Source organism: Metopolophium dirhodum, chromosome 7 (genome assembly GCF_019925205.1).
Source record: "Metopolophium dirhodum isolate CAU chromosome 7, ASM1992520v1, whole genome shotgun sequence".
NCBI lineage: Eukaryota > Metazoa > Arthropoda > Insecta > Hemiptera > Aphididae > Metopolophium > Metopolophium dirhodum.
Genome location: NC_083566.1, coordinates 11,514,804 through 11,540,444, shown reverse-complemented (window position 1 = coordinate 11,540,444; position 25,641 = coordinate 11,514,804). Strand labels below are relative to the sequence as shown.

The 25,641-nt window shown below is 27.9% G+C and overlaps 3 protein-coding genes across 3 annotated transcripts in view; 2 read left to right on the top strand and 1 right to left on the bottom strand.

The window, feature by feature from the left end:
* The first annotated feature begins 292 nt into the window (after positions 1-292).
* On the top strand, positions 293-1,788 carry LOC132948042 (EKC/KEOPS complex subunit bud32). Its single transcript, XM_061018302.1, has 2 exons — positions 293-432; positions 1,055-1,788. Exon 2 carries the CDS (start codon positions 1,087-1,089, stop codon positions 1,732-1,734), a length of 648 nt encoding a protein of 215 aa, XP_060874285.1. The 5' UTR covers positions 293-432; positions 1,055-1,086; the 3' UTR covers positions 1,735-1,788.
* On the top strand, positions 293-3,370 carry LOC132948040 (26S proteasome non-ATPase regulatory subunit 6). The gene is made up of 2 exons (XM_061018297.1): positions 293-432; positions 1,950-3,370. Exon 2 carries the CDS (start codon positions 1,957-1,959, stop codon positions 3,160-3,162), a length of 1,206 nt encoding a protein of 401 aa, XP_060874280.1. The 5' UTR covers positions 293-432; positions 1,950-1,956; the 3' UTR covers positions 3,163-3,370.
* A 4,527-nt stretch (positions 3,371-7,897) lies between these two features.
* LOC132948973 (uncharacterized protein ZK1073.1) overlaps positions 7,898-25,641 on the bottom strand; it is a 32,201-nt gene continuing 14,457 nt past the window's right edge. The window contains exons 2-9 of the mRNA XM_061019704.1: positions 13,198-13,248; positions 11,512-11,575; positions 11,312-11,429; positions 10,992-11,202; positions 10,821-10,895; positions 10,639-10,754; positions 10,391-10,553; positions 7,898-9,828 (exon numbers count right to left, since the gene is read on the bottom strand). Of these exons, the coding sequence (XP_060875687.1) occupies positions 9,601-9,828; positions 10,391-10,553; positions 10,639-10,754; positions 10,821-10,895; positions 10,992-11,202; positions 11,312-11,429; positions 11,512-11,575; positions 13,198-13,248 (1,026 nt within the window). The 3' untranslated portion in view covers positions 7,898-9,600. The remainder of the gene's footprint in view (positions 9,829-10,390; positions 10,554-10,638; positions 10,755-10,820; positions 10,896-10,991; positions 11,203-11,311; positions 11,430-11,511; positions 11,576-13,197; positions 13,249-25,641) is intronic.

The following is a 25,641-nucleotide window of genomic DNA, read 5'->3' as shown; positions in this document are numbered from 1 at the left end:
TGTAAATTATGAATTATAATTTATAGACAATAGCGTTTAAAATTATTGCATCTTTGAAACTATTGTTTATTTATTACAATTTTGAATTTACTATTCAATATATTAATATTATATTTTTTTAAAGGACTTTTTATTCAATATTTATTTCATATTTATACCAACTGTTTAAATAACCAAGGTTTAAGTAGATACCACGGTTGTTTAACTAATAAAATCATTTGAGGTTAGTTTAAGATTGTTTTGATAAATGACAATGCAAAAAGTAAACAAAATCAAATCCATTTAGCATTTAATACTATTGTTATTGAATTCACTCATTTTTGTCCTAAAAGAAATAAGTTTTAAATCAAATCGTTCTCATTATACTCGTTTACTCTCTTACTATACTCACGTTGTCATTAATTTCTCATTAATTGATTTTATTGATAATTGGTAAGTGTTATTTTACTATATAATAATTTGTAGTTTTAATTTAGGTTTATATAAATTAGTAAAATATATATAGCAAATATTAGCAAATATAATATTATAAAGAATATTAAAAATATGTAATAGGTACTTTTGGTTTGCCTTTTTATTTCATATAATGTATATTATTATGAACTCTAAAAATCTTTTTTTCTGAATAGTGTATTTATTTTATTGTTTTAAAGTATATTTCATTTTGAATTCACACTTAAAAAAGATTAATCTTATCAATTTTTACTATAAATTATAATTTAGATATTTAGCATGTACATATTAAAATATATTATGAAAAAATAACCAAAAGTTTTATATGTTATACCTAAGCATAGTGAACATATTCTGTGAACACCTTAAAAATTAGGAATTTGTTATTTTCTTTAAAATAGTGTTATTATTTTTTGATTTTGTTGATTATTTAATGCTACACATATATATATATATACTATAAAGGTATATATATTATATACCTTTATTAACTTAATTTCAATAATTTATTAAAATGAAAAGTTAATTTTTTAGTTAGGTATACCTAACTCTTATTTGAAAATTGTATTTATTATTTACTGTAATTTATATTTAATGACAGATTGTAATTCACATACCTATTTCATCCCAATCATGGAATTATATAAACAAGGAGCAGAATCAAAAATATTTACTACAACATTCGCAGATCGAAAAGCCATTGTTAAAGAACGATTTTCAAGACAATATAGAAATGAATTGTTGGATTTAAATATACGAAAAGAACGTACTAAAGCTGAAGCGAAAGCTATTTTAAAATGTAAACAGGGTGGAATTGCGACTCCTGTTATATATTCTTTGGATTTAAATAACTATAAAATAATAATGGAACATATAAATGGTCAAACAGTCAATGACTATCTAACTAATATTAAAGATAAACTAGATGAAAATGGCAAGTTGACAAAATTACTCACAAATATTGGAGCTATCATAGGAAAAATGCATTCTCTTGGAGTATTTCATGGTGATCTAACAACTTCTAACATCATACAAAAAGAGGATGATACATTGGTGTTAATTGATTTTGGCCTCAGCCATTTTAATCCAAGTGTTGAAGACAAGGCTGTAGATTTATATGTTTTAGAAAGAGCATTTGTCAGTACACATTCTTATTTTTCACAGTTATTTCCAGTAATTTTAGATGGTTATAAAAATGCTTACGAGTTAGATGTTCAAGCTGTTCTTAATCAATTTCAAAATGTTCGAAGTAGAGGTCGTAAACGACTAATGATTGGCTAGCTTATTTCATTCTTTTGTGTATTTTATGTTTAAAATAAAAATGATTTTATTGTACTTATTGTTCTGATTTTAGTATGTTTATACTATCCTGTCCTAATTTAATGTAATTAAATATAATAATAATTTGTAGTAAATATTTGATAGTATGAGTGTACAACTGTTTTATTATTTTAGTAATTCATTATAGCTATAAAGATTGTATTATTTTTTTACAGATCCAATATGGACATAGCTGAAGGTGTTACGCCAGCGTATCTGAAATTGGCTCAGATAAAATTTTGCTTAACTCTCCCACAGTTTAAAGAAGATCCAGATTTAATTTCATCTTTATTAGCCGGTATAGTCCAAAATAATATGGCCCCCTACTACAAAGAAGTATGCACAGATTTGTCATGGATATTTGACCAAACTCTTTATGATAAAATGGCTGCTAATAATGCTAAGCGCATGGCAGAACTTGAACAAGAAAAAAATCCCACCATGGTAGATGATGATGACCCAGTATCTGGTATATGGCAAGCAAAGTTGCTTTATTTATGTTCCATCGGTGACCGCGAAGAAGCAACAAAACTGGCAGAGTCTAAACTAGAAGAGAAAAATGTACCTAAGTCACAGCAAATCGATACTGTGTTTGCTCTATTTAGAGTTGCATACTTTCACGGATGCGATATTCCGGCAATGAAAAAAGCAATAGACAAAGCCACGGAGTTAATTGAAGGAGGATCTGGTGGAGATTGGAGTGCCAGAAATAAACTTAAAGCATATGATGGTATTTGGAGTTTGGCAATACGAGATTTCAACCGAGCGGCCAAGCTGTTTGTAGACGTTGTACCCACATTTGAATCGTATGAACTTGCAGATTTCAGCACTATCATCAAATACACTGTATATTCGTCAATGATAGCTTTCCCTAGATATGAGTTGAAAAAAACGCTCATGCATCATGGTGTTATGGCTCAGGCTTTAAACTCAAATTCTAAGGAACTTAAAGATTACTTTGTCTCATTATATGAAGGTCAATACTCTAAATTCCTTGTTTATTTAGCACGCATTGAAAAGAACATGAAACAAGACCCATTGTTACACCCTCACTATAAATATTATGTTCAAGAGATGAGGTTATTAGCGTATAAGCAAATATTACAAGCATATAGATCATTGAGTTTGGATTACATGGCTGAATCGTTTGGTGTGACTAAAGGATTTGTGGAAAAAGAAGTTGCTAGATTTGCAGCTGCTGGACGTTTAACTTGCAAGATCGATCATGTTGCTGGAGCTGTGGTGACCAGTAGTACTTCCAAGAATAGTTTACAACTGGGAGCGCCAGAATCTAGACTAGAACGCGGTATATTATATCAGACAACTGTGAAAAAAGGCGATATATTGTTGAACAGGTTAAAGAAGTTGGCTAGAGTTATGGATTTCTAAAGAAAAATTTTGTGATTTTTTTTTTAGTTTGTGTTTAAAAATAAATAAATTTTGAGTTAATGCATTATGCATTTGTATGTATAATTCATCAATTCTAATTTATCCAATACTATTATTATTTGTACTTTCGCATCATCTAAAAATATTAATAGTTTACCTTTATCCTTATAAATTATAATATATTAAACAATATATCTATTGAAATTTATTTTTGATTATTAAAACTTTTTTTTAATATATTCATACATCATGCTTCTATTGTAAATTTGGTTTAAATACTAGTTTAGGCAACATTTTTTTTATACATCATTGAAGTTCAAATGTTGACATTTTACAATGTTATAAAAATTTGAAAATTATTTTATAGTTTAAAATTTATAAAATATTCAATTTTTAGACCTAACATTTTTTTGATGAAAATTTCAGAATTAGAGTTGAGGATGAAGAAGAGGTTGAGAGGGATATTGAAGGCTCTAAGGGAACTGAGCAAAATTAAACGTTTTGAGTCTAAGGACGGACAATCAAAAAGTATCTATGTGCTAAAGGTCGCAAACACTGGTAAAGGGTACCTATACTGGTACGGTCGTTATACGCATGGAATACTATAGTACGATCCTCATCCTCAATACTCAAGGCTTCTCTTAGTATAATAAAATATACCCATAATATGTAAGTTAGGTGTAGTTAAAAAATTGTATAGATCAAAATATATAGGTAGGTACACGATACTTGAATGGCTAAAAGTTTAAAAATACATTGCTAGAGTTAAGGGGATTCCTTACCGTGATTTTCTGTTTTAGTATTTTAGACATGTTTTTTTGTCAAACATTCCTATTGATCTATTGAAGCGATAAGAATTCTGAAAACATTTGAATTTGTCCGTCTAGTCTTAAATTTTGTAGAGTACCTACCAGTGTTCCGAGTTTTTAATTTCGTTTATTATAAATTCTATGGACCGTACCAATATTCCTACAATCGCAAGCAATTTCAGTGAGATGTAAATATGTAATGTGCAAAGAAGAGAGGCATTTAAACCAAATTTAAAGGCGTGATTTTTAGGTATATTGGGGACAGTATTTTAAATTTGTATATATCAGGCAGCTGATTATTCCAGTATCCAGTAGTTGGACTAAAGGTTGAAAGTGTGATGAGATACGTAAGATATGGTAAAATCTATCCAAGGTAATTAAGTGAAGGTAAAATTGTGTTGGTTGTGGATTTGGTTAGCCTATCAGTCACTTCATTACTGTGGATTCGTGGGTATGCTTATCAATGTAGCTGGGGATCCACATAAGTAAGTTAAATTAAGCGATTTGACTGGTTGAGATAATGTATACATGATTTAATAAAAAAAAGTGGGTAAGTGGATGTCGCTCTGCTGTACAGTACGTTGCAAGTGGGTCACTGTAATGGATGGTGTTAAATTTGAATTCAATGATATAATATTATTGTATAAGAAAAACGATTCTGAGCGTAAACGGTCAGTCAGCCTATGATATTACAAGTATATTTGATGATATTATTGTGAATAAAGTAATTTATATATAACCTATTTACGTGGAATCTTGTTTTAAATTTTCAATCCTTAGCTATAAAAGTTGAAAATTTTATAAACTTTTAACTACAACATAATTATAAATTTTTGTCAAAATTTGAACTTTAAAAGCTTATAAAAAAAATTGTGACTATGTATTTTTAATATTTTTCAACTGCTATTGTAACAATATATCAGGAGCCTTGCATTAAATTTTCACGCTTTTTTTCCTAACAAATACAATTTTATTAATATTCATAGAAAAAAAAACTAAAAAAATTAAAATTTGTAATGATCCGTAAAAATCTCAAAAAGAGTCAAATTATTTTCAAATTTGTATGGTGTAGGTATTGAAAATGCTATGTAATATTAACATTCAGTAAAATTTAATTTGATTTTCTTGTACACATTTTTTTTTTGATGAAGGTAGACCAATTTATGAGAAATCTTGTATTACATTTTCAAATTTTAGATTTAAAAAGAAAATTTCTTATGAAATTCCAACTCAAAATTATTTGCAAATTTTCGTCATTTTTACGTATTTTATCAATATTTGAACTTTAAATGCTTATAATAAAAAATTATGGCTATGGATTTTTAATTTTATTCGTCTGCCTTTGAAACAATATACTAGGAGCCTTCTATTAAATTGTCAAGCTTTTTTAATCAACAAATAAAATTTTATTGATATTTATAGAAAAAAAAAACTAAAAAAAAATGGAAACTGAATATGTAAGTAAACATCTCGTTTTTATCAGATCATTCGGTAAGCACGTGACGTAGAGTAGTGTATAGTAATAATAATTTAATGACAATATGATAATACGGGTAAGTATTGCGCGGACTTGGACCAAATCTGGATTTCATGCTAGGTATGCTATATTTATTAGAAGAGCCTTAGTTCAGGTAGGTACCTATATAGAAGGTTTTCCGGCTGATGAGGGAGAAACTGAGCCGTCTGTATAGATAACCATGAAATTAGGAAAATTAAGGTTAAGCCTTAAGCGATAGTTAAAAAAAAATGTTTATTGACCATAGGTTCAGACATTGTGTTAAGCTGGTAGGTAAGAGGTCTATATAAATTGGCCTTCATAAGAATGAGGGAGGGGGGCATTAAGGAGAGAGTCGAATGATTGCTCGCGTGGAGTTGATCGAAGTTTGTTTGATACTTAGAGTTAATAATGTATTGCAGATGAAAATTAGAAAGTGAATTGGCTGCGATTGAGAGAACTGGCATTGATTTGGGGGTGTACCTACCTGTCTCCAATTGAGATTATTTGAGAATAGTACGCATTGGTGGAAATAGGGTTGGCTTGAGGGGGCTGCCCAAAAGTCTGCCAATCCCTCCCCCGCTCACATTGATGTTAATAATGTTAGCCCCCCCCCCCCCTTGAAATTTTAATGGATTTCTGCCTGTGATAGTTGTTACATATCATTATATAAAAATACATAATATATCTAATAGGCACCTACACACAAATACACATTGACATTTCAAATGCAATGTTTTCGGAAAAAATTAATTCAACGTTCTGCATTACTAATAGTAAAATAAATTATAACTTTAATAGCAATACAAATATATCATACAACTTAGTCATTTAGGATCGTTCATACACATATCGTCTTCGCTTATAAACGTTTTTGAGTTTTTCATATACCTATGCAATGATTTATCATTAAATTTAAATTATAGAGACATATATTACCTATGATTACCTTAATTTACCTACTCTATTACAATTTACAGTGACTAACTCCACTGGCGAGTTAGTAGTGGTTACCCTTGAAACCTACTATACAGCAGAGCAGTTACCTAATTGCAAAATAATTTATATATAACACGTAGATATACCTTACTATAGTAATAATGAATAGAACCAATATAGGTATGAATGTTTTATAGACACATCTTAAAATGGTAAGTAAATATTAATCTGGCCACAACTCTGCAGCTATCACGCAACAAACTGATACAACGATGAACGAACAAAAACACGGGCTACAATATTTTCGATTAGAATTTTTTTCGTAGTTATCGTTGGGACGTAATTAGTAGGCATGCAGTCGACATTTTACTTTAAACACTCACTTTATATATTTTATTTTCATGAACATTTAATTTATACATTTAAAATTGTTAAATGTATTGTAATATGATTAATAATGTATCGTACCTACTTTTGAAAACGAATATTTTCAATCTGTATAAAAAATTACAATAGTTAAGTAATAAACACATAAAAAAATGCACATTCATCTATGTACAGGAAGATTTAAAAATCATCATAATTTGTATTGCACATTAATTAATGTGTACATTTACACACCTATACATTGTACCTCAATCACCGGCGCCCATATAACGCCAATATGTAACTATCAGAATTTATCGAACGGAGTAAATGCCTCCCTGACCCTCACTTCTAAATACGCCCCTTGTTAGAAAGAGATAGTCAATATCCGTGCATATGATTTTACCTAAAGTGTATGCTATATTTTTCTAAATATGTTGTTGAACTATTCTTTCTCTCTCTCGCTATTAATGTCAATGTGTATTATAGATTATAAAAGGTCAAATTTTTAATTAACAACAATATCTGTGTTCTATCGTTGATTTTTTACGATATTTTAATTTCTAAGCGAGTTATGAGTGTGTAAAACATTACTACTTAAAAATGCTCATAATTCACTTAACAATTAAAATTTCGTAAAAAACCAACGAGAGAACACAGATAATGTTGTTACATAAAAATTTGATAATAGGTCATTTCACTTCAATCTCAAAACTGACAGCACCCTATTGAAACTAGCGAACGAAAATTTGCTATGTCGTGCGTGTGTAAGACGGAGACAATACATGCTGGGGCGACGTGCTCAAGATGACGCATGATAAATTGATATTTATTATCTTTTTCTAACAATATTTGGCCCTTGGACACATCACTATTTCTCTGTTAACCGTCCATTTCTTCATAGGTCTATGGGTTTTGTTTACCATGGGCAGTTGAGTGCAATTTACAAATTCCATCGCCCGCAGTCCGAATAAATAGATTGTTTTAAAACTATATACCTGCCTACTGGTGGATTCAATGACACACCGATAAATTAAACGTCATTATATTATACCTAGAACATAATATAGTAATTAACTTTTTACATTTTCAATTATTTGAAATATTAAAAAAGGTAGGTACCAAATTGTACAAAACAAAAACTGGAACAAATTCCAAATATAATTATTTAAAAATGTTAATTAGTTGTATTTGACATTTTAAAAGCAATAAAACACTACTTTTATCTCCGGAGAATAAGCGCTAACAAAGTTACAAACGAAATGAAACAAAGTGTTTGAGTTCCTCATTCATTTAGATTTTATTGGACGACAGTTGTTATTTGATTGTTGACGCACGTCGAGTACCTATACATACATAGTACACCTATCTGCTATCACTCGGACTCGGTGTAATAAAATATTCGAAATAATATTAACAATTATATAATTAGACAATACCACTAAACACTGATAGTGTAAAATGTTTTTTTCGTGATTTTAATGATAGACAATTGGTGTGACATTTGTAGGTAATTACATTAGTGAAATATGGTATAGGTATTGATTTTCTCAGGTTTCGTTCAATTGTATGGATATAAGTGTTATTTACACACGGGGGTGTTCATAAACAACAAAATAGCAAACCAAAGACTTGATTATCATTATGTAATAACAATTAATTATATAATCATAATAAATAAATAATAATACAACTAACATTGCATAATAAATGTATTTCAACACAGTTATAATTATTTTATTTATGTATATGTATAGTATGTATATTATGTATGCCTACATATATTTCATAATGATAATAATGTTATTATAAAGCTTAGCAACAATAACAACTACCGGTGTAAAAAGCTTAAAAACTACGAAAAAAAAAATTATATTTATAATAAACATATAACGAAAGATCTACATTATTATATAAACCGTATTTATAAATATTTAAAAATATCCATGTATAAATCTTTGTGTATTTATATTTTATGTATAATTTGCACCTTATTAGTGCTTAGCCACTGAGCGTTGTCGTTTAAAAAGCTTCTACGTATAAAGTGTTCTAGATTAAATCAAATTAATCAAGCAAAAACTGAATTTCAGTCTCTTGAATAACATGTTCCCCACTATATTATTTCGTTTCAACAAAATCATAGAATATAAAAAAAAAAAAAAAACGTGAAAAAGATGGCTTCTCACCCGTGGCTAAAATAAACATTTGAATCATTTAAATGTGTTTCGCACAAAAAAATTTCGTCAACAATTGAAAAAAAATATTAATAAATACTTTGGCATAAAATGAGGTGTAATCACAATCATTTAGTAAAAAAAAAAAAAACAAAAAAAATCTGTCAACGGTTTCGCTATATAGCCGTTGACAAAATGTACCAATGCCATCTCCAGTCCGACCTCACTTTAGGTGAAAATAAAAAAATATTGTAAAAACGAACAAAACATATTATTCTTGGCCCTCGCTTATATTGTCATTGTAGGAACGCGTTCCATAAAGTAAGAACAATTAAGAGCCTTTTTTTTGTAAAGTGTAATTTTGTAATACTGATATGTGGGCGGAATCGAGGGGCAAGATATTATATAATATTACATATATATATATATATTATACAGTACAAGGATATTATGGGCTCTTTCGGGCGACTATAGAGGAACTAACGACAATTCATGCAAGATTAATGTATTACACGTATAAATAGAAGTAATAATAGAAGTTAATGACTAGATTTTTTTTTTTTTTTAAATGTATGTTTTCAAACAGCGTACTCATGTAGATCAATTTAGCCAATCGTTTATGCGTGGGTGGTTCATTCGTTCATTCGTTTAGTCTTTATTTGGGAGACGGGAGGTTTTCGTTGACGGATATAGATAGTCGCCGAATGTTTGGTCGATCGTAGTCTTCCATACTCATACCGCGTGACAAACTGCGCCTAGGACGCTCGCCATCCGATGAACTGCCTGAGAATGTGCGCTGTCTCTCAATACCTGGCAACGTGACCGATGTAAGTAGGCCTTGCCCCTTGCAGAATAGCAGGATGCTTTGTGCCATTTTTGCCGGCTACGGAAAACAAATTGAACATGATATTAAGTAGGTACCTATAATGTAATATGTTAGATAAACGGGTGGGCGACGACGATCATATCATATTGTTAGTATTATTGCAGTAATAATGATATTTCAATGCAGTTCATGATATGAATTTACTATGCAACTATATAGAGTACCCTATATAGGTATACTTTTGGTTATGAATTAGCTTTATTTTTATATAAACTTAAACATTACGCCATTTTGGTTGTTAAAGTAAATTTTTAAATAATTTGCATCGATAAAATCTGATAAACGTACCTCCATTCAATCAAAATTAAAAAATCGTGAAAAAATTATGAGAAACTGCAGATAATGTTCTTATTTTTAAGTTTGATAGAAGGTCAATTCAAGCTTATTACACAACATTGGAACTTCTGAACACAAATGTGCCATGTTGTATGCTGTAGTGCTGTACCTACGTTTGTAAGACGAGGACACACATGTGGTTGCTATAAATGCGCTGTGTTAGGTAGGTAATCTTTTGATTTCGGAATATTAATATTATGAACTAAATTTAGAGTTATCTTACTGCTTCTGCTAAAACATCTCCAGCTCTTTCAATTTTCAATAATGTAGCCTTGTGTTTGTTCAAATCGCGATGTAACTTCTCGACAACATTAGCGTAAGAGCCCAAAACGCCAGTTACCAATAATATGTCTTGTTTGTAGTCTTTAAGCATAAGATCCTTTCGGCTATAATATTTTTTTAAAGCAGCATAATTAAATTATTTATTTTTATTGACACAATAAAAAATTGCATATAATTTATAATACGTACGTGAGAAATGCGTTTACGTATTGTTTGAGATTTTTTGAGTTTATAGTGCCTTGAAGACGTTTTACAAACTCATTGATGACCAACTCTTTGTCCGGGTTCGTTTCATTCATAAGTTGCTATAAGTAAAGCAAATACTGGGTCAAGAACTGATAATTATGTTATAGGTAATTTTATTGACTTACATGTCCAAATTTGTGGAAAATTAAATAATCCATCGCTGATTGACTCACAGTTGATTTTCCTTTCCAATTTACAAACTAAAATAATACCATAAGTAACATGTATAAATATATTAGACTTGCGTATCATGACTGATCTAGATATAGCTACATTATACTATTGTGCACACTCACTTTTGATTTGAAATTTTCCTTCACCGATGTAGCCGATCCAGTACAATTAATGAGTATCAATCCCAAAACTCGTGAAGGATGTGCCAAACCAAACCTTGCTACTGCATTGGCACCAGCTCCTTCTCCTAATCCAATAACATAACGAATGTGCAAAGTATCCAAAACAGCCACTAAATCTTCTCCTAGCACTTGCAATGATGGAAACTGAAAACTTTATATCAAACAAAAGTAGGAATAAAAGTTAGGTATAAAAATATTCCTACTAACAGATCTTAAGTATTATGCAACTAATAAACTGACAAAGGATTAGTAATACTTACGAGTCGGGTAGAGTATCGGCGTTATCCTCGTGGCCAGGCACGTCAATATGAATAAATATTGATCGGTCTTTAATTTCACTCATACATGGCTGGTTGACGAAGTTCTCAAACGATATGTCTATATTACAACATTAATTAGAAACAATTATTTTATTTAATGAATTGATATCCAAACATTTAAACTATTCGATTAAACTTACGATTGCATCCCAGGTCATGAACAGTGAGAAATATTGCTCTCTTGTCCTGCTGGGTAAGATCTCCCTAAATAAAATGAAGATTATCGTTAGATAAAAATATTCTAAATGCGAAATAATGATGGGTTTTTATTTTATAAAATCAAATTAAAGCAGCTCTTAATATATTACCTACATTATAAATAGGGTTTGATTTAATTATTAAGATAATTGTTACTTTGAAATATTCTATAAATTATCTTAATTTAAATATACACAGGTTAATAGAAAATAATATTTATTTACAAAACATATATTACGCCTATACATAGGTACATTACTTTCATCACTAAAAAAACTAATATATTGTATATATTAAATTATTAATATTTATTAACGTTTTAGGTTTTTAATTTCATGTCTAACATACCTATTTATATATTTTTTTAAATAAATTAAAAAATATTTATATTTTATTCATACTATCCACATATGTTTTTTGGTCACACGAATTACGTACATTTTGAAATTTACGAGTGTTTAAAAACAATTTAATATTTTACAAATATAATTTAATAAAGTCAACATAAGTAAGTCGCTGATATAGTGATACCAAATAGTTGCTACAGCCTACAGGTTATACCTATACACATAATATTTTATATCCATCGATACAATATGGTCTAACTATTACTTAGCTAAATATTAAAATATAATTTATGTTAAAAAATCGATTTTCCGATTACATATATAATCCACTTGTAAATCAGAATTGAAGTTGAAGTTTTTATTATTGTAGTTATGTTGTAAAATATAACTTTAAAAAATAAAATGTACCTATACCTATAAAATAAATTAATGTGAATGATTTTTTTAATACAATTTAAATGCACCTGGGTTTGTGAAATTACTTAAAATTTGAATATACTGTGTAAAATTTTAGAATTCAACAAAAAAATTCTTAAATAATATTTATATTTATCAATAAAATTTAAAAAAACATATTAACATATTATGATCTTATGATCTTTAATTTATTAAACAAATATAATACATTGCGCGATCGAAATCGCGTGACTTAAAAAGCATAGCAATGAGGGTCATCATAAAATATTTTATTTATACTTATAATTTTTTTTGATATATAATCTAAACATAAAAAAATATAAAAACAAACACAATGAATAGGTACTTCAACCTTTAAATTATAAAACAACTTTAATATTAAAACTTTTTCTGGCTCGTTTTCAGACTATTTTACCATCATTATTTTATATAAGCATAACTATTATATTTTTTGTAAGTAATATATAAGTATCAGTTGATTGTTAATTTGTTATTATTAACTTAATATATACACGTAATCATATTTTTGATTTTTTTATTGAAGTATATCTACAATCTACAAAATTTTTATGTACAATAAATAAGTTTGATAATTGCCAGTAAAAATAGGTTAACATGAATCTAAAGATTGGGGAGGATAACCAGTGGTAATACCCTATAGTAATCATATAGAAAATAATATTATTAGGCGTTTTATAAATTATTTTATTTTCACTGAAATTTATTTACACTTTCCTATGAAAAAGTAAAATGAAAAATATATTAGCTAAATTAAAACAATCGTCTAACATTTTATGATAGTCGTCTGTTTAAATTAAAACAGAAAATTCAAATTATTATTATATTCAAATTATTGATTTTTACCTGGACGTGAACGTAGACATTGCCACTTCTCTCTGTCTTGACGAGGAATTTCTGAAAAAGATAAAATAATATGTTAATTAATATGAATATTTTGCAGTACCTATTAAAAAATTCTTTTGTGAAAATAATATAGAATATTGATAAAGCTAATTGTTTTCATAAATTAATTAATATTAAATACTACAGTCGTTATAAAATATTAATTTAATTTTCGAAATATTATATTATATTATATGTTTGAAAATAGTTAAAATGTTCTACAATTAAATAAGGCAGGTACTTGTAAGGTATATTTTATATTATATATTAATAGGTACCTATTATTAATCAGTTATTAGTATACCTAATACGAAAATGATGAAAAAATAACTCTACATAGTATACACACGATTACACCACATAATGTGTTACTTATATAGATACATGTTTTTATATCCAATGATAGGGAAACCTCCTCTAAAATACCCCGAGGAAACTTAGATTTTATATAGGTGTTTATTTAAGAGATTTTATCGTAATTGTAAATCTGAATCAAGAATTACACAAGTTATTTTACATACTATGTACCTTTTAGGTAACATTTTACCTATCTAACCTTATTTATTTGTATTGCGTTTTGTCAATGCCAATATGGAATATGAATATAGTGAACTAATGTTACATTAATGATTTATAAATAAAGTCGTTATAATAATAGGTATCTAGTAACTAGTCTTAATACTACTTACTAGTTAACTTAATTATGCAGATTATTTTAATTAAATAACTACCTATATAGTTATTTCTATTATACTTATAGAGATTCAATACCTATACAATAATAATATTATTATTTATAGGTATAATAATTTCTTTAGACATTTTTATCAATGTGAATATGGTATTTTTTAACTAATAAAATCTATGGTAAATTATATTATATTATTTACATATATTAATTATACTTTGTTGGTGTATCGTGTATATTTGTCGTGTTATTGACTTAAATTGTTGATACAAATAACTAATAAGTAAGGAGAAATATGTTCTAAATTAATGAGTCTAAAAATGTAACATGATATATTAGTATATGCTTATTACCTAATTAAATTCAATATAATAATAATAAATTCACATATTATATATTAATATAGCTCATACTTTAGTAAAACAAATGATAAATACTTGCTGTTATTAGAAACAGCACACCCACCGTTCCGCATATTGAACTTTTTATTTTATTATAAATTACTTGGATTTCAGGTATTACGTAGAACTAATCGTACCTATTAATTGTAAACTAATAACAAAAAATAGGTTAAATTTGTGTTACCCCGCGGAAGTTGCATTGTTCATGATAAGTACCTAGGGGCTAGGGAGCATCATTATCAATATAGCTTCATAAAAAAAACCTAGGTCCACCACTTAACATATTAAATGAAAAATTGTAGATAAGAGGCCGCACACAAATCGTGATATTCTGCAAAAGGTTCAATCGAGCTGGACAGATTGATTTTATCTATTATAATTATAATGTAATAACCACACACTTTGAAAAACTGTACGTCAACAAGCAATAGTAAAAATATTAATTGTTTTAGATTCTGAGTGAAAAGATGAATGTATTGATTTTACAATGATGTGTGTTTTTTTTTTATTTTTTTATTTTTGTGTCTGTGTACACGATAAGTAGTCGAAATAATGCTTCGATTTTCGACTTCAGTATCTTGTTCGATGGGAAAGTGAATATCGTTGGTGCATTGGGGAGGTCAAAATTTTAATTTCCCAGTAGTTTTCAAAAGCGATGTGAAAAACAAAAGAAAAATTAAGGAAAAACGGGAATTTTTACGCAAAATCGATTTTTAACAAAATCGATTTTGGTTATTGGTGTAACTCTAAAACAAATGACCGTAGATGCATGAAATTTTCACTGGTTGTTTATATTTGCATTTTCTATACACAATACAATTTTGAAAATAATTTGACTTTTTTTGAACTGTTTACGGACATTGTCAGTTTTCAGTTTTTTTAAATTTTTTTTCTATAAATATCAATAAAATTTTATTTGTTGGGTAAAAAAGCTTGAAAATTTAATAGAAGGCTCCTAGGTTATTGTTTCAAAGGCAGATGAAAAAAATTAAAAATCCTTAGTCACAGTTTTTTTTTATACACGTTTAAAGTTCAAATCTTGAAAAAATACGGAAAAATCACGAAAATTTGCAAATTATTTTGAGTTAGAAATTCATAAAAAATTTCCTTTTTAAATCTAAGATTTTAAAATCTAATACAAGATTCCTCATAAGTTTGTCTAACTTTATCAAAAAAAAAATTTCTACAAGAAAGTCAAATTAAATTTTTATGAGCGTTTTAAATTCATATTTTTACAACATTAGATATTCACTCGATTTCTCATGTACCGATTTCCTTATTTTCTTGTAATTCAAAAACGAATAACTGTAGATACATGAAAATTTCACTGAATGTTTATATTAGCATTTCCTATACACCATACAATTTTGAAAATATTTTGACACTTTTTGAGCTGTTTACGGGCATTTTCAGTTTTCAATTTTTTTAGTTTTTTTTTCTATAAATATCAATAAAGTTTTATCTGTTGGGCCAAAAAGTGTAAAAATTTAATACAAGACTCCTGATATATTTTTACAATAGCAGTTGAAAAATATTGAAAATACATAGGCACAGTTTTTTTTTATAAGCATTTAAAGATCAAATTTGGACAGAATTTATCAAAATCTCGAAAATTATCAACCATTGTAATTAATAAATTATAAAATGTTCAGTTTTTATAGCTAAGGATTGAAAATTTAAAACAAGATTCCATGTAAATAGATAATTCGGTTACCAAAAAATCTAAAAAATACACAAGCACAGTTTATTTGTATAGTCATTTTAAGTTCAAATTTGGACGAAATTACATAAAAACCTAGAATAACTATTTTAGTTATTTTGTTGTGATTGTATAATATTATTCGTGGGCACTTGAAATTTCTAATTTGTAATATTTTCATCGATATATTATGATGATAGTATCACGGTTTGTTGTTGATGTATAACGCGTTATATGTACCTAATGGATATTGTGATATGATTAATTTGGAATTTATTATAGGTCAATTTTTTTTTTAATACCATAGATAAGTGTATAATATGTCTTATACCTAGACTGACATATCGTCTCCACTCAGAATCGTTTTTCTTATACAATGATATATCATTGAATTCAAATTTAATACCATCCATTATACAGTGACCCACTTGTAACCTACAGTACAGCAGAGCGACATCCACTTGCCCACCTTTTTATTATTAATGTTTCTAAAATTATAATAAATTATCCTAATAAAACTATTTAAAAAAAAAAAAATTAAATGACACTTGTTGGTATTAAGTTTATGTGATTATTTTATGATGAATGATGTTTAAAAAATTGTATTATGCTACTCGCTGTATATATATTAAATATATATAATATATGTTTGGGTATTGTTATGGTGTATGTATGATTTTACATGGATAAAAATAAACTAAATCACGCAAAATCAGTCAAAAAATAAAGCTGTATCCAAAAATTTAAAGATTTGAAAAGATGTACAAGGGATACAAGGGATACAAGGGATTACAATATTAAATTATACCTATATAAAACCAATTTAAATTAAATAAAAAAAGAGTTGTCATAATATTATAATTTTCTTCCAGGATATTTACTATTTACACCACACACTTGTATTTAAGTTAGTGGGGCTTAGCCCCCCCCCCCCCCCAAAGTACCTCCTTGTTACACCTATGCTATCATGTCACTTGATTAAATTATTTATAGGGAAGAGTTTTTATCGATCTGTATGACTGTATCAATATTCTACACGTGAACATCAAAACATATAAAATGTATGATCATAACACCGATGCTAAATTAAAGCCACGGACAAAGAAAAAAGTTTTAGAATTATTTATCCAATTTAATTATATATAATAATTAATAAGAATTTAAAAGCCAAGGAATTGTACACACTAAATATTAAAAACCTTTAAATGTTTTTTTATTTAATAGTTTTAATTTTTATAATTTTTTTTTTAAAAATCTTAACACCAAACAATAGTGGTTAATATTTTAGATTCTGAGCGAAGCGATGTATTGATTTTTCAATGATATATGTGGTTTTTTTTTATTTTATTTTTTATTTTTTTTGTGTCTGTCATTACCTTTTAGGACAGTAAAAGTGCTTGGATTTTCTTCAACAGTAACTTTTCTGATAGGAAAATGAATTTAGTTGGTAATTTGGGGGGTCAAAAGTAAACATTTCCCAGTAGTTTTCAAAAGCGACGTGAAAAACAAAAGAAAAATTAAGGAAAACGGGAATTTTTACGCAAAATCTGTTTTCGAGAAAATCAATTTTAGTTTTTGGCGCAACTCTAAAACAAATGACCGTAAGTACATGACATTTTGACTGAATGTTTGTATTATCATTTTCTATACACCATACCATTTTCCGAATAGTATGTCTTATTTTGAACTGTTTACGGACATTTTCAGTTTTTATTTTTTTTTATATATTCTATAAATATCAATAAAATTGTATTTGTTGGTTAAAAAAGCTTGAATAGAAGGCTCCTAGGTTATTGTTTCAAAGGCAGATGAAAAAAATTAAAAATCCATAGCCACAATTTTTTTTTATAAGCATTTAAAGCTCAAATATTGACAAAATACGTAAAAATGATTATTTTGAGTTAGAAATTCATAAAGAATTTTTTTTTTAAATCTAAGATTTGAAAATGTAATACAAGATTCCTCATAAGTTTGTCTACCTTAATCAAAAAAAAAATGTCTACAAGAAAGTAAAATTAAATGTTTATGAGCGTTTGAAATTCATATTTTTATAACATTTGATATTCACTCGATTTCTTGTGTAACGATTTTCTTATTTTGTTGTAATTAAAAAAACGTATGACTGTAAATACTTGAAAATTTCACTGAATGTTTATATTAGCATTTTCTATACACGATAAAATTTTGAAAATAATATGACTCTTTTTGAGCCGTTTACGGACATTGCAGTCAGTTTTCAATTTTTTTAGTTTTTTTTTCTATAAATATCAATAAAATGGTTTTTGTTGGGTAAAAAAGCGTGAAAATTTAATGCAAAGCTCCTGGTATTATGTTACAAGAGCAGTTAAAAATTATTAAAAATACATAGGTACAATTTTGTTTTTAAAGCATTTAAAGTTCAAATTTTGACAAAATGTTTTAAATTTATAATTTAATAATTATTTTGTAGTTAAAAAATTTATAAAATGTTCAACTTTTATAGCTAAGGATTGAAAATTGAAAACAAGGCTCCACGTAAATAGTTTATTTATAAATTACTTTATTCACAATAATATCATCAAATATACTTGGTAATATCATAGGCTGACTAACCGTTTTCGCTCAGAATCGTTTTTCTTATACAATAATATTATATCATTGAATTCAAATTTAACACCATCCATTACTGAGACCCACCTGTAACCTACTGTACAGAAGAGCGACATCCTTTTACTCACCTTTTTATATTTTATAATATAATTGGAATATTTTAATAAACTTAATCTTAATATTATCGAACATTTTTCCACATATTTTTTAAGACGTTAATTGTGTTATATGTATAATATCACATCATAATAGTAAACCATGTTTTTGAAACCTTTTGATGTTCATTTATTTACAACTTGAACATTTTCATAAAAAAATGTTTAGCAATTATTCAATTTTTAAATTAATAACTGCATACCTATAATAGTTGAACCCATTCAAATTTTCAAAATTGAATTAACAAATCGTATACACTAATAACTAAAACCCAAAAATACATTTTAAAAATTGTATAAGTAACATAAAAATCAACACGAATATTTTGAAAATTATATAACATAAAACTAATTAGTAGTTTGACCATATAACTATAAAATAATAAAAATTGTATAGCTGTTTGATGGACAGTCATCTCAAATAGTTATGGGAATTCCTAAACGAAATTTGATAAAAAGGTTCGATATATACTGTCATTCAATGTTCAATCAATATATTATATTTCTTTTTGAATTACCAGTAATTATTTTTTAGAAAATCGAGATGACCCTAAGGTTTAACAGAAATACCTGAGAAATTAAAATGTATACAAGTAAACGTGTGAAAAAAACTATGAAAATTATATGGATAATAAATAATTTAAGATTTCAGTAGGTATGTCTAAAAATTCCCAAAAAGAATAATTTGAAGAAAGTTATTACGTTTTGAATTTATTTAATCATACACAAGTTCTGTATAATTATTATTATTCATGTTAGATGTAGGAAGAAAATAATATAGAATGAACTTTATATTTAAATGTCAAGTGTTGATAAGTATATCTACCGAAGAATAAAAATGTTATCAAAAATTCTAATCAATTATTGTGATTTAAACTATAAAATATGTTCTTAACAAATAATTTAAAGGTATAAACTATTATTATATTTGAAACACAGTATTACCATTAGCTGTGTGATCAAATTTTTCTTAGAAAATTAAATTCTGGTGAGTAACAAAAGTTGTTACAATTTTATTAAATATATTAACCATCTTATTCAGTCTAAAAATATTAAAAAATATATGAAATAACTGATCAAAATGTTTCTTATTCAATAACTACTAACTCTTTAATTACAATTAAAAAATGAAAATAGTTTATGGTCTAAATAGCTTTACGGTAGATTATTCAGGTTTTTTTTTAATCACTTCTATACAATTATCATTTTTACATAACAGTATAACACCCCACTAAACAAAAGAAAAATATTATTGTAATAGGTAGTAAGACTTCTTATCACTTCGTTCACTTTATAATAATAAAAAACAAGATTGTATAATGATTGTAATAAATTATAATTTGGTCTTTTGAGTTTCTACAACTTTCATGAAAGTTTATTATTACATTGTGATGTGCAGTGTATCACTGATTAATCATGAATATTTTGACAAATAGGTAGGCAGTGTTTAAAGTTTAAATAGTAATAGTCATAAGCACGTGACTATTACGCCCCCCCCCCCCCCGATAATTAATAGTTGTGTAATTTATTGATATATACAGATTATGACCTCCCGCCCGATTTTATTTGTGTATGTGCCTGAATGACTCGTGATTGAGAAATTAAAGAAAAACGATTTGACAATATTATCTTGATTATCATAAAACTTGAGTATTTATAAAATATGTTGAAAACGATAATATTGTTGGATCGCTTAGTGTTTTACGGGATCATAGTATAACCGTTTATAATATTATGAAATATAAATAAGTACACCTAAATAAATTGTAAAAATAAAATATTATTTTATAACAATATGGTGTGTATACTGTGTAATATTGTAGTGTGTACGCGCGAGTATACGTGAAGTGTGTATTGTAAACACCGATGCCCCTAAATTGCCTATAGTTTGCGCCGTTCAACAGTCTTGTTTCTATGACAGAGTGGGTCTTAATAATATCGAAAGTAATGAGTAATGACTAATAACACGACTACGACGTTAATTTATTATATTTTTACAATTATATATGATGAAATCATGAGGAATACTGCAATAGGTATACCATTTGTACAAATGATGGAAACTTGTTATATAAAAACAATAATTATTACACATACAATATAATATACATCATTTTATATAGTATAACATAATATTACGTGTACCATCTGGAAGACGGAAAATATTTATAAACGTATACAATCACACACACACATATATTATATATATATACGTGTTTCCCGCCATCGCATTCTTCTGGACAAATAATCAATACCCCGAATGTGCGCCTTAGCAATAACGACCCCCGGGGACCGCCCGCTCAAACACTACCACCTCTCTCTAGAAACGCCTACACTACGTACCGCGACCACCTCTTCCGCGCACTCACCATATCATCACAAGTAATACCATTCATCAACACGTTTGGCCACTTTATTATTATTATTATTATTATTTTTATTTTCATTACGTTGTATTATCGCAGAAAGATCAGTCATCATGCCATATCGCACAGAAACGTATAATATCTTGTCAATTGAAGACACGTCATCCCATTCATGCGACCATTGTAATAATTTCGGGCCTTTTTTCTAGCTGATAACGCACAATAACAAATGTAGGTATCTACTTGCCACGCAACGAATTTTATAGCAATAGGGGAGAGGGAAGTAGCGGTACTGTGTAAACAAACATTTTAAAGAAGCATAAGACTGTTCTAATTATTAGTACGAATAGTACGATATAATAATGTTATATAGTGACGTTGCCGAGACCAAGGACACTTTGTCACGAGTGGGGGTGTTGGGGTCGTTTGAACTGGAGGACGCTGTGTTACATTCGTCCATATGCTGCGTGGTGCAAACACCTGCAGAAAAATGGCACGAGCGTCGAATGTCATAAAAATAACAACAAAAATAATAACAATGACAATCGTCGTACAGGTATATAATTTTGTACATCCCACCACTATTTTTATTATTATTATTATCATCATGCTATGACGTATATCTTACTTGTGAGTCGCTCATGTTAAGTCGACGTTAGTATTGCGTGAGCGATTGCCAAGTCGGTAAAAATCCGTGTTTACGTATTTTACGCAAACGGTGCCCACGGCGGAAAGGCTCGGTACGATCGTTGGGTTTTCCGGTCGTTTTGTTTTGATATTTTTTTCCCCGATGACGGCGGCGGCGGCGACGGTGGTAGTATAGCGACGGCGACGGCAGACGTTCGGATGATGGGTGCGTTACTGTGTTAATGCTGAAGGGGTAGACGGTGTAGTGGTGTACGCGAACACGGACGGAGATACACGACAATTCGAACGTGGCGAACAGTGTTGCCAACCCGCCAACGACTGTGTTGTATAATACGCGAGCTTTTGGGATTGGCGCGGGGTGATGTAGGACGAGTTACCCTCCCCGTAAAACATACACAACCGACCCGTGGGGTGCAGACATCCCACTCCATCGGAATTCAACAAACATCATATGATATTATATTATACTGTATTATTATTATTGTACGGCACTTAGCGCTTATGCGCCCTGTAAATTGGGTAGGTATACATCGTGTGTATAGTATATAAAAACATACTATACACGTCGAGTTATACTTAATATGTACTATAAGTACCTTTTACTTGCTGGTGGTTTTTTTGCTTTGAAAAATTTATCGTCTATAGGTCTACATATTATATAGATTTATTTCCGGCAAGGCATGATTAAAATTACTATGGGTAATGGGTGTGTAATATCTTATTCGTTGCACGGTAGATCACTATAAGATAATACAATTTGTAAATAACTCGTTAGAAATATATATATATATATAAATATTTATATGAATATTATACATATATCTATATATCTATATAAATTATATTATTATTTATACCAGCTGTGTTCATTCCATGGAGACGTATTTATGCACGGGGAGAAATTTAGACTATCCCACCAGACATTTTAAACCATTCCGCCAAATTTAACATTCTTATAGTTTTATTAAAATTATAATTTATATTATTTGTTAGTTTTATATAATAAATGTTTCAAAGGTTTTTTGTTGTATACTTATGTATACATAATTATTTGTAATTATAAATACATGATTCAATTTCTATAAAATGTTTTATAGCTAAATTATTTTATATAAATCACTAAAACAAGGGGTGAAAAGGCTCGGCAAAGCGTTTGCTGTATCTGAACCTAGACAAACCTCCAAGGTATCTAATATTCGTAAATAAGTATCTGTGTGTGCGAAATATTTCAAATTTATGATTTTAAAATGTTTCCACGTACACCTATATGTATTGTGATGCGTGTTCATTTATACCGAGAAACCGAATCCTATCGATATTCGATACTTGCTGCGCTGTAAAGGTTTTTGAAGTTCAAAATGGTGTATTATGTCAGTGACTATGTATATAATAATTAATAATAGTAATAATAACAGCGATTCGATACCGTGTAAATGGCCACAGGTTGTGTATAATATATAATGAAAAGTAAAAAAAAAACTCGACTTTCATATGTCGACCATTAGCGTCAACATATAAATTATATATATAATCTATAAATATATACTGTGTGTTGAGAATTTCTTATGACAATAACTATATAATTATCGGTTTCCTTGGAGACACTTTGCCAATACGGAGCGTGAATTTGCCAATCAAATAGACCGTACACGCAGTATATATAATATATGTGTGTGTAAAATGTAGATATATAGATTCGCACGGTCATGAATTATAGACATTTTTAATATAATAGTATGTTTAAGTGCAATAGTCGAACAACAGTTTTTTATGCTCGAACAATCATTTTTATTGCACCTATATATGCGATTGAAATTCAATTTAATATATTATTCGCACACGATTACTGAAAAAAAAAACATCATTCTAAAGACGAACACCCCTATCTTTAAATGTACATTATGCAAATTCGTAAAGAGCTCGGTATTATGAAAAGTTGATTTAAAAATTTGGCTAAATAATGGTTTTTTTTTTAAATTTCATAATACATCATAGTATATTAGTATATTGCATATAAATATATGACTTATGAGTTATATGTAAACGTAATACTATGATTTATGTAATGAGAACATTTAATATTTAAATTAGAAAATATAATTTATTCATTAATGAATATTGTTATTTTTCTGCTTATATAAATGAATATCACTAACGATTATTATTTGATAAGTTTTATAAGGCATTATGATTTTATTGTGCCATAAGTCATAACTGAGTATACGCTGAATACAATGTGCTATATACATTATACAATAAGTATCATATTATAATTTATAATTTATGATGTACAATATACATTTATTATAAATGCAAAAAAATCATATTACTATGTTCTCAGTATTATATTAAAGAGTTTCTAATAAATTGAAATTACTCGTGTAGCTATAAAAATACTATTGATGAACTAAATATTTAAGTTGAATTCTGATAAAAATAAGTAGGTATACTCAAAATACTTCATATTGTATCATGTCACTTGACATTTATAAAACTAACGAAAATTAATTATTTTAATGGTTTAAGGCATTTATTAAACAAATTTAAGTAGTGAGAATGGATAAAAGCAATAAATAAGACTTCAAAATTGTTATAACAACACATTTTGTGATGAATATACTGTAAGTATTTAGAATTTATATAGCTATAATTAATATAGTTATTGCAATTTACAATATAAATGTCATCAAGTTATCTTAAACATTTAAATATATCGAATAAATATAATAACTCTGTCATTCTGAAATTATTAAGTGCACTCATCTACACGTTTCATTAATTATACATATTACTACATAGTTACAACAAATATATCATAAAACTAATTAAGTTTAATCACGAAAAATCATTAACTAAATAATATTTTATATAATTATAAATCACATAAAGATTTTTTTGTAAATTAGCAATAAATATTATTTTTAGACTGTGTTGAATAGTATGTATAGTAGGTATTGTAATTTATAATTAACGTTAGCATCGATTCTTTAAGAAAAAAAATAATAAGTTTAATAATGCATTATTATGAGAACATTAAAAAACGTAAGTCTCAATCAGTACAAAATGCATCTTATTTAGAACATTTTAGAGCAAATGATATAAACTGTGAATAATTAATTTGGCAGTTTACCATAGAACCCAGAAATAAATATTGTTTTTAATTATCTTATTTATAGACAAAAGATCACAACAACAACATGTTTTTTATTTTTTACTGCACAAATGGTTACAGCTATTAAGTAATATGAGTTTAGATGAGAATATGAGATTCCAAGAATGGAATATTATCCGAGTTCCGACTAACAGCCATTTCATATTGATTTACCCTTAAAACCAAATGTTTCCGCCTATATAGTCGCAATAAAACTCAGAAACCGCCTCCGCGATGATATTTCAAGTATACTGTATGTTGTGGTCTTTAACTTTTATATAAAAAAATATTTACACAATCGTGTTTGGTTATAGTTCTAGCTAAGACGTTTGCAATTTGAATAAAATACCATTCACAGTTTAATCTGATCATAAAAGGCTTTCTACTACGGTATAGAACGGTTTTATAGCTGGTTTGGGCGGTGATGATGGACAATAGCAGAATATAATATACGAAACAATGTGTGAATTAGTTCTCACACCAGCCGTCAAACGCTGTTCGTAATATACATAATACACATTCTTGGGAAATTGATGAATAAATAAATTGATGTCAGTCTCGACGGGATGGTGATGTGCGTCAGGTACCGTGGTCGGATATTAACGAAGGCAATGGGTGCATAATATTGAAGTTGGAAATATTATGTTGAACAGTTCCGCGAACAAAAATGGCAATATCAAAAAAATATTAAAATATTATCATGCGGCC

Coding starts and splice junctions, on each gene's coding strand:
- LOC132948042 (XM_061018302.1), top strand. CDS start 1,087: ATGGAATTATATAAACAAGGAGCAGAATCAAAAATATTTACTACAACA.
- LOC132948040 (XM_061018297.1), top strand. CDS start 1,957: ATGGACATAGCTGAAGGTGTTACGCCAGCGTATCTGAAATTGGCTCAG.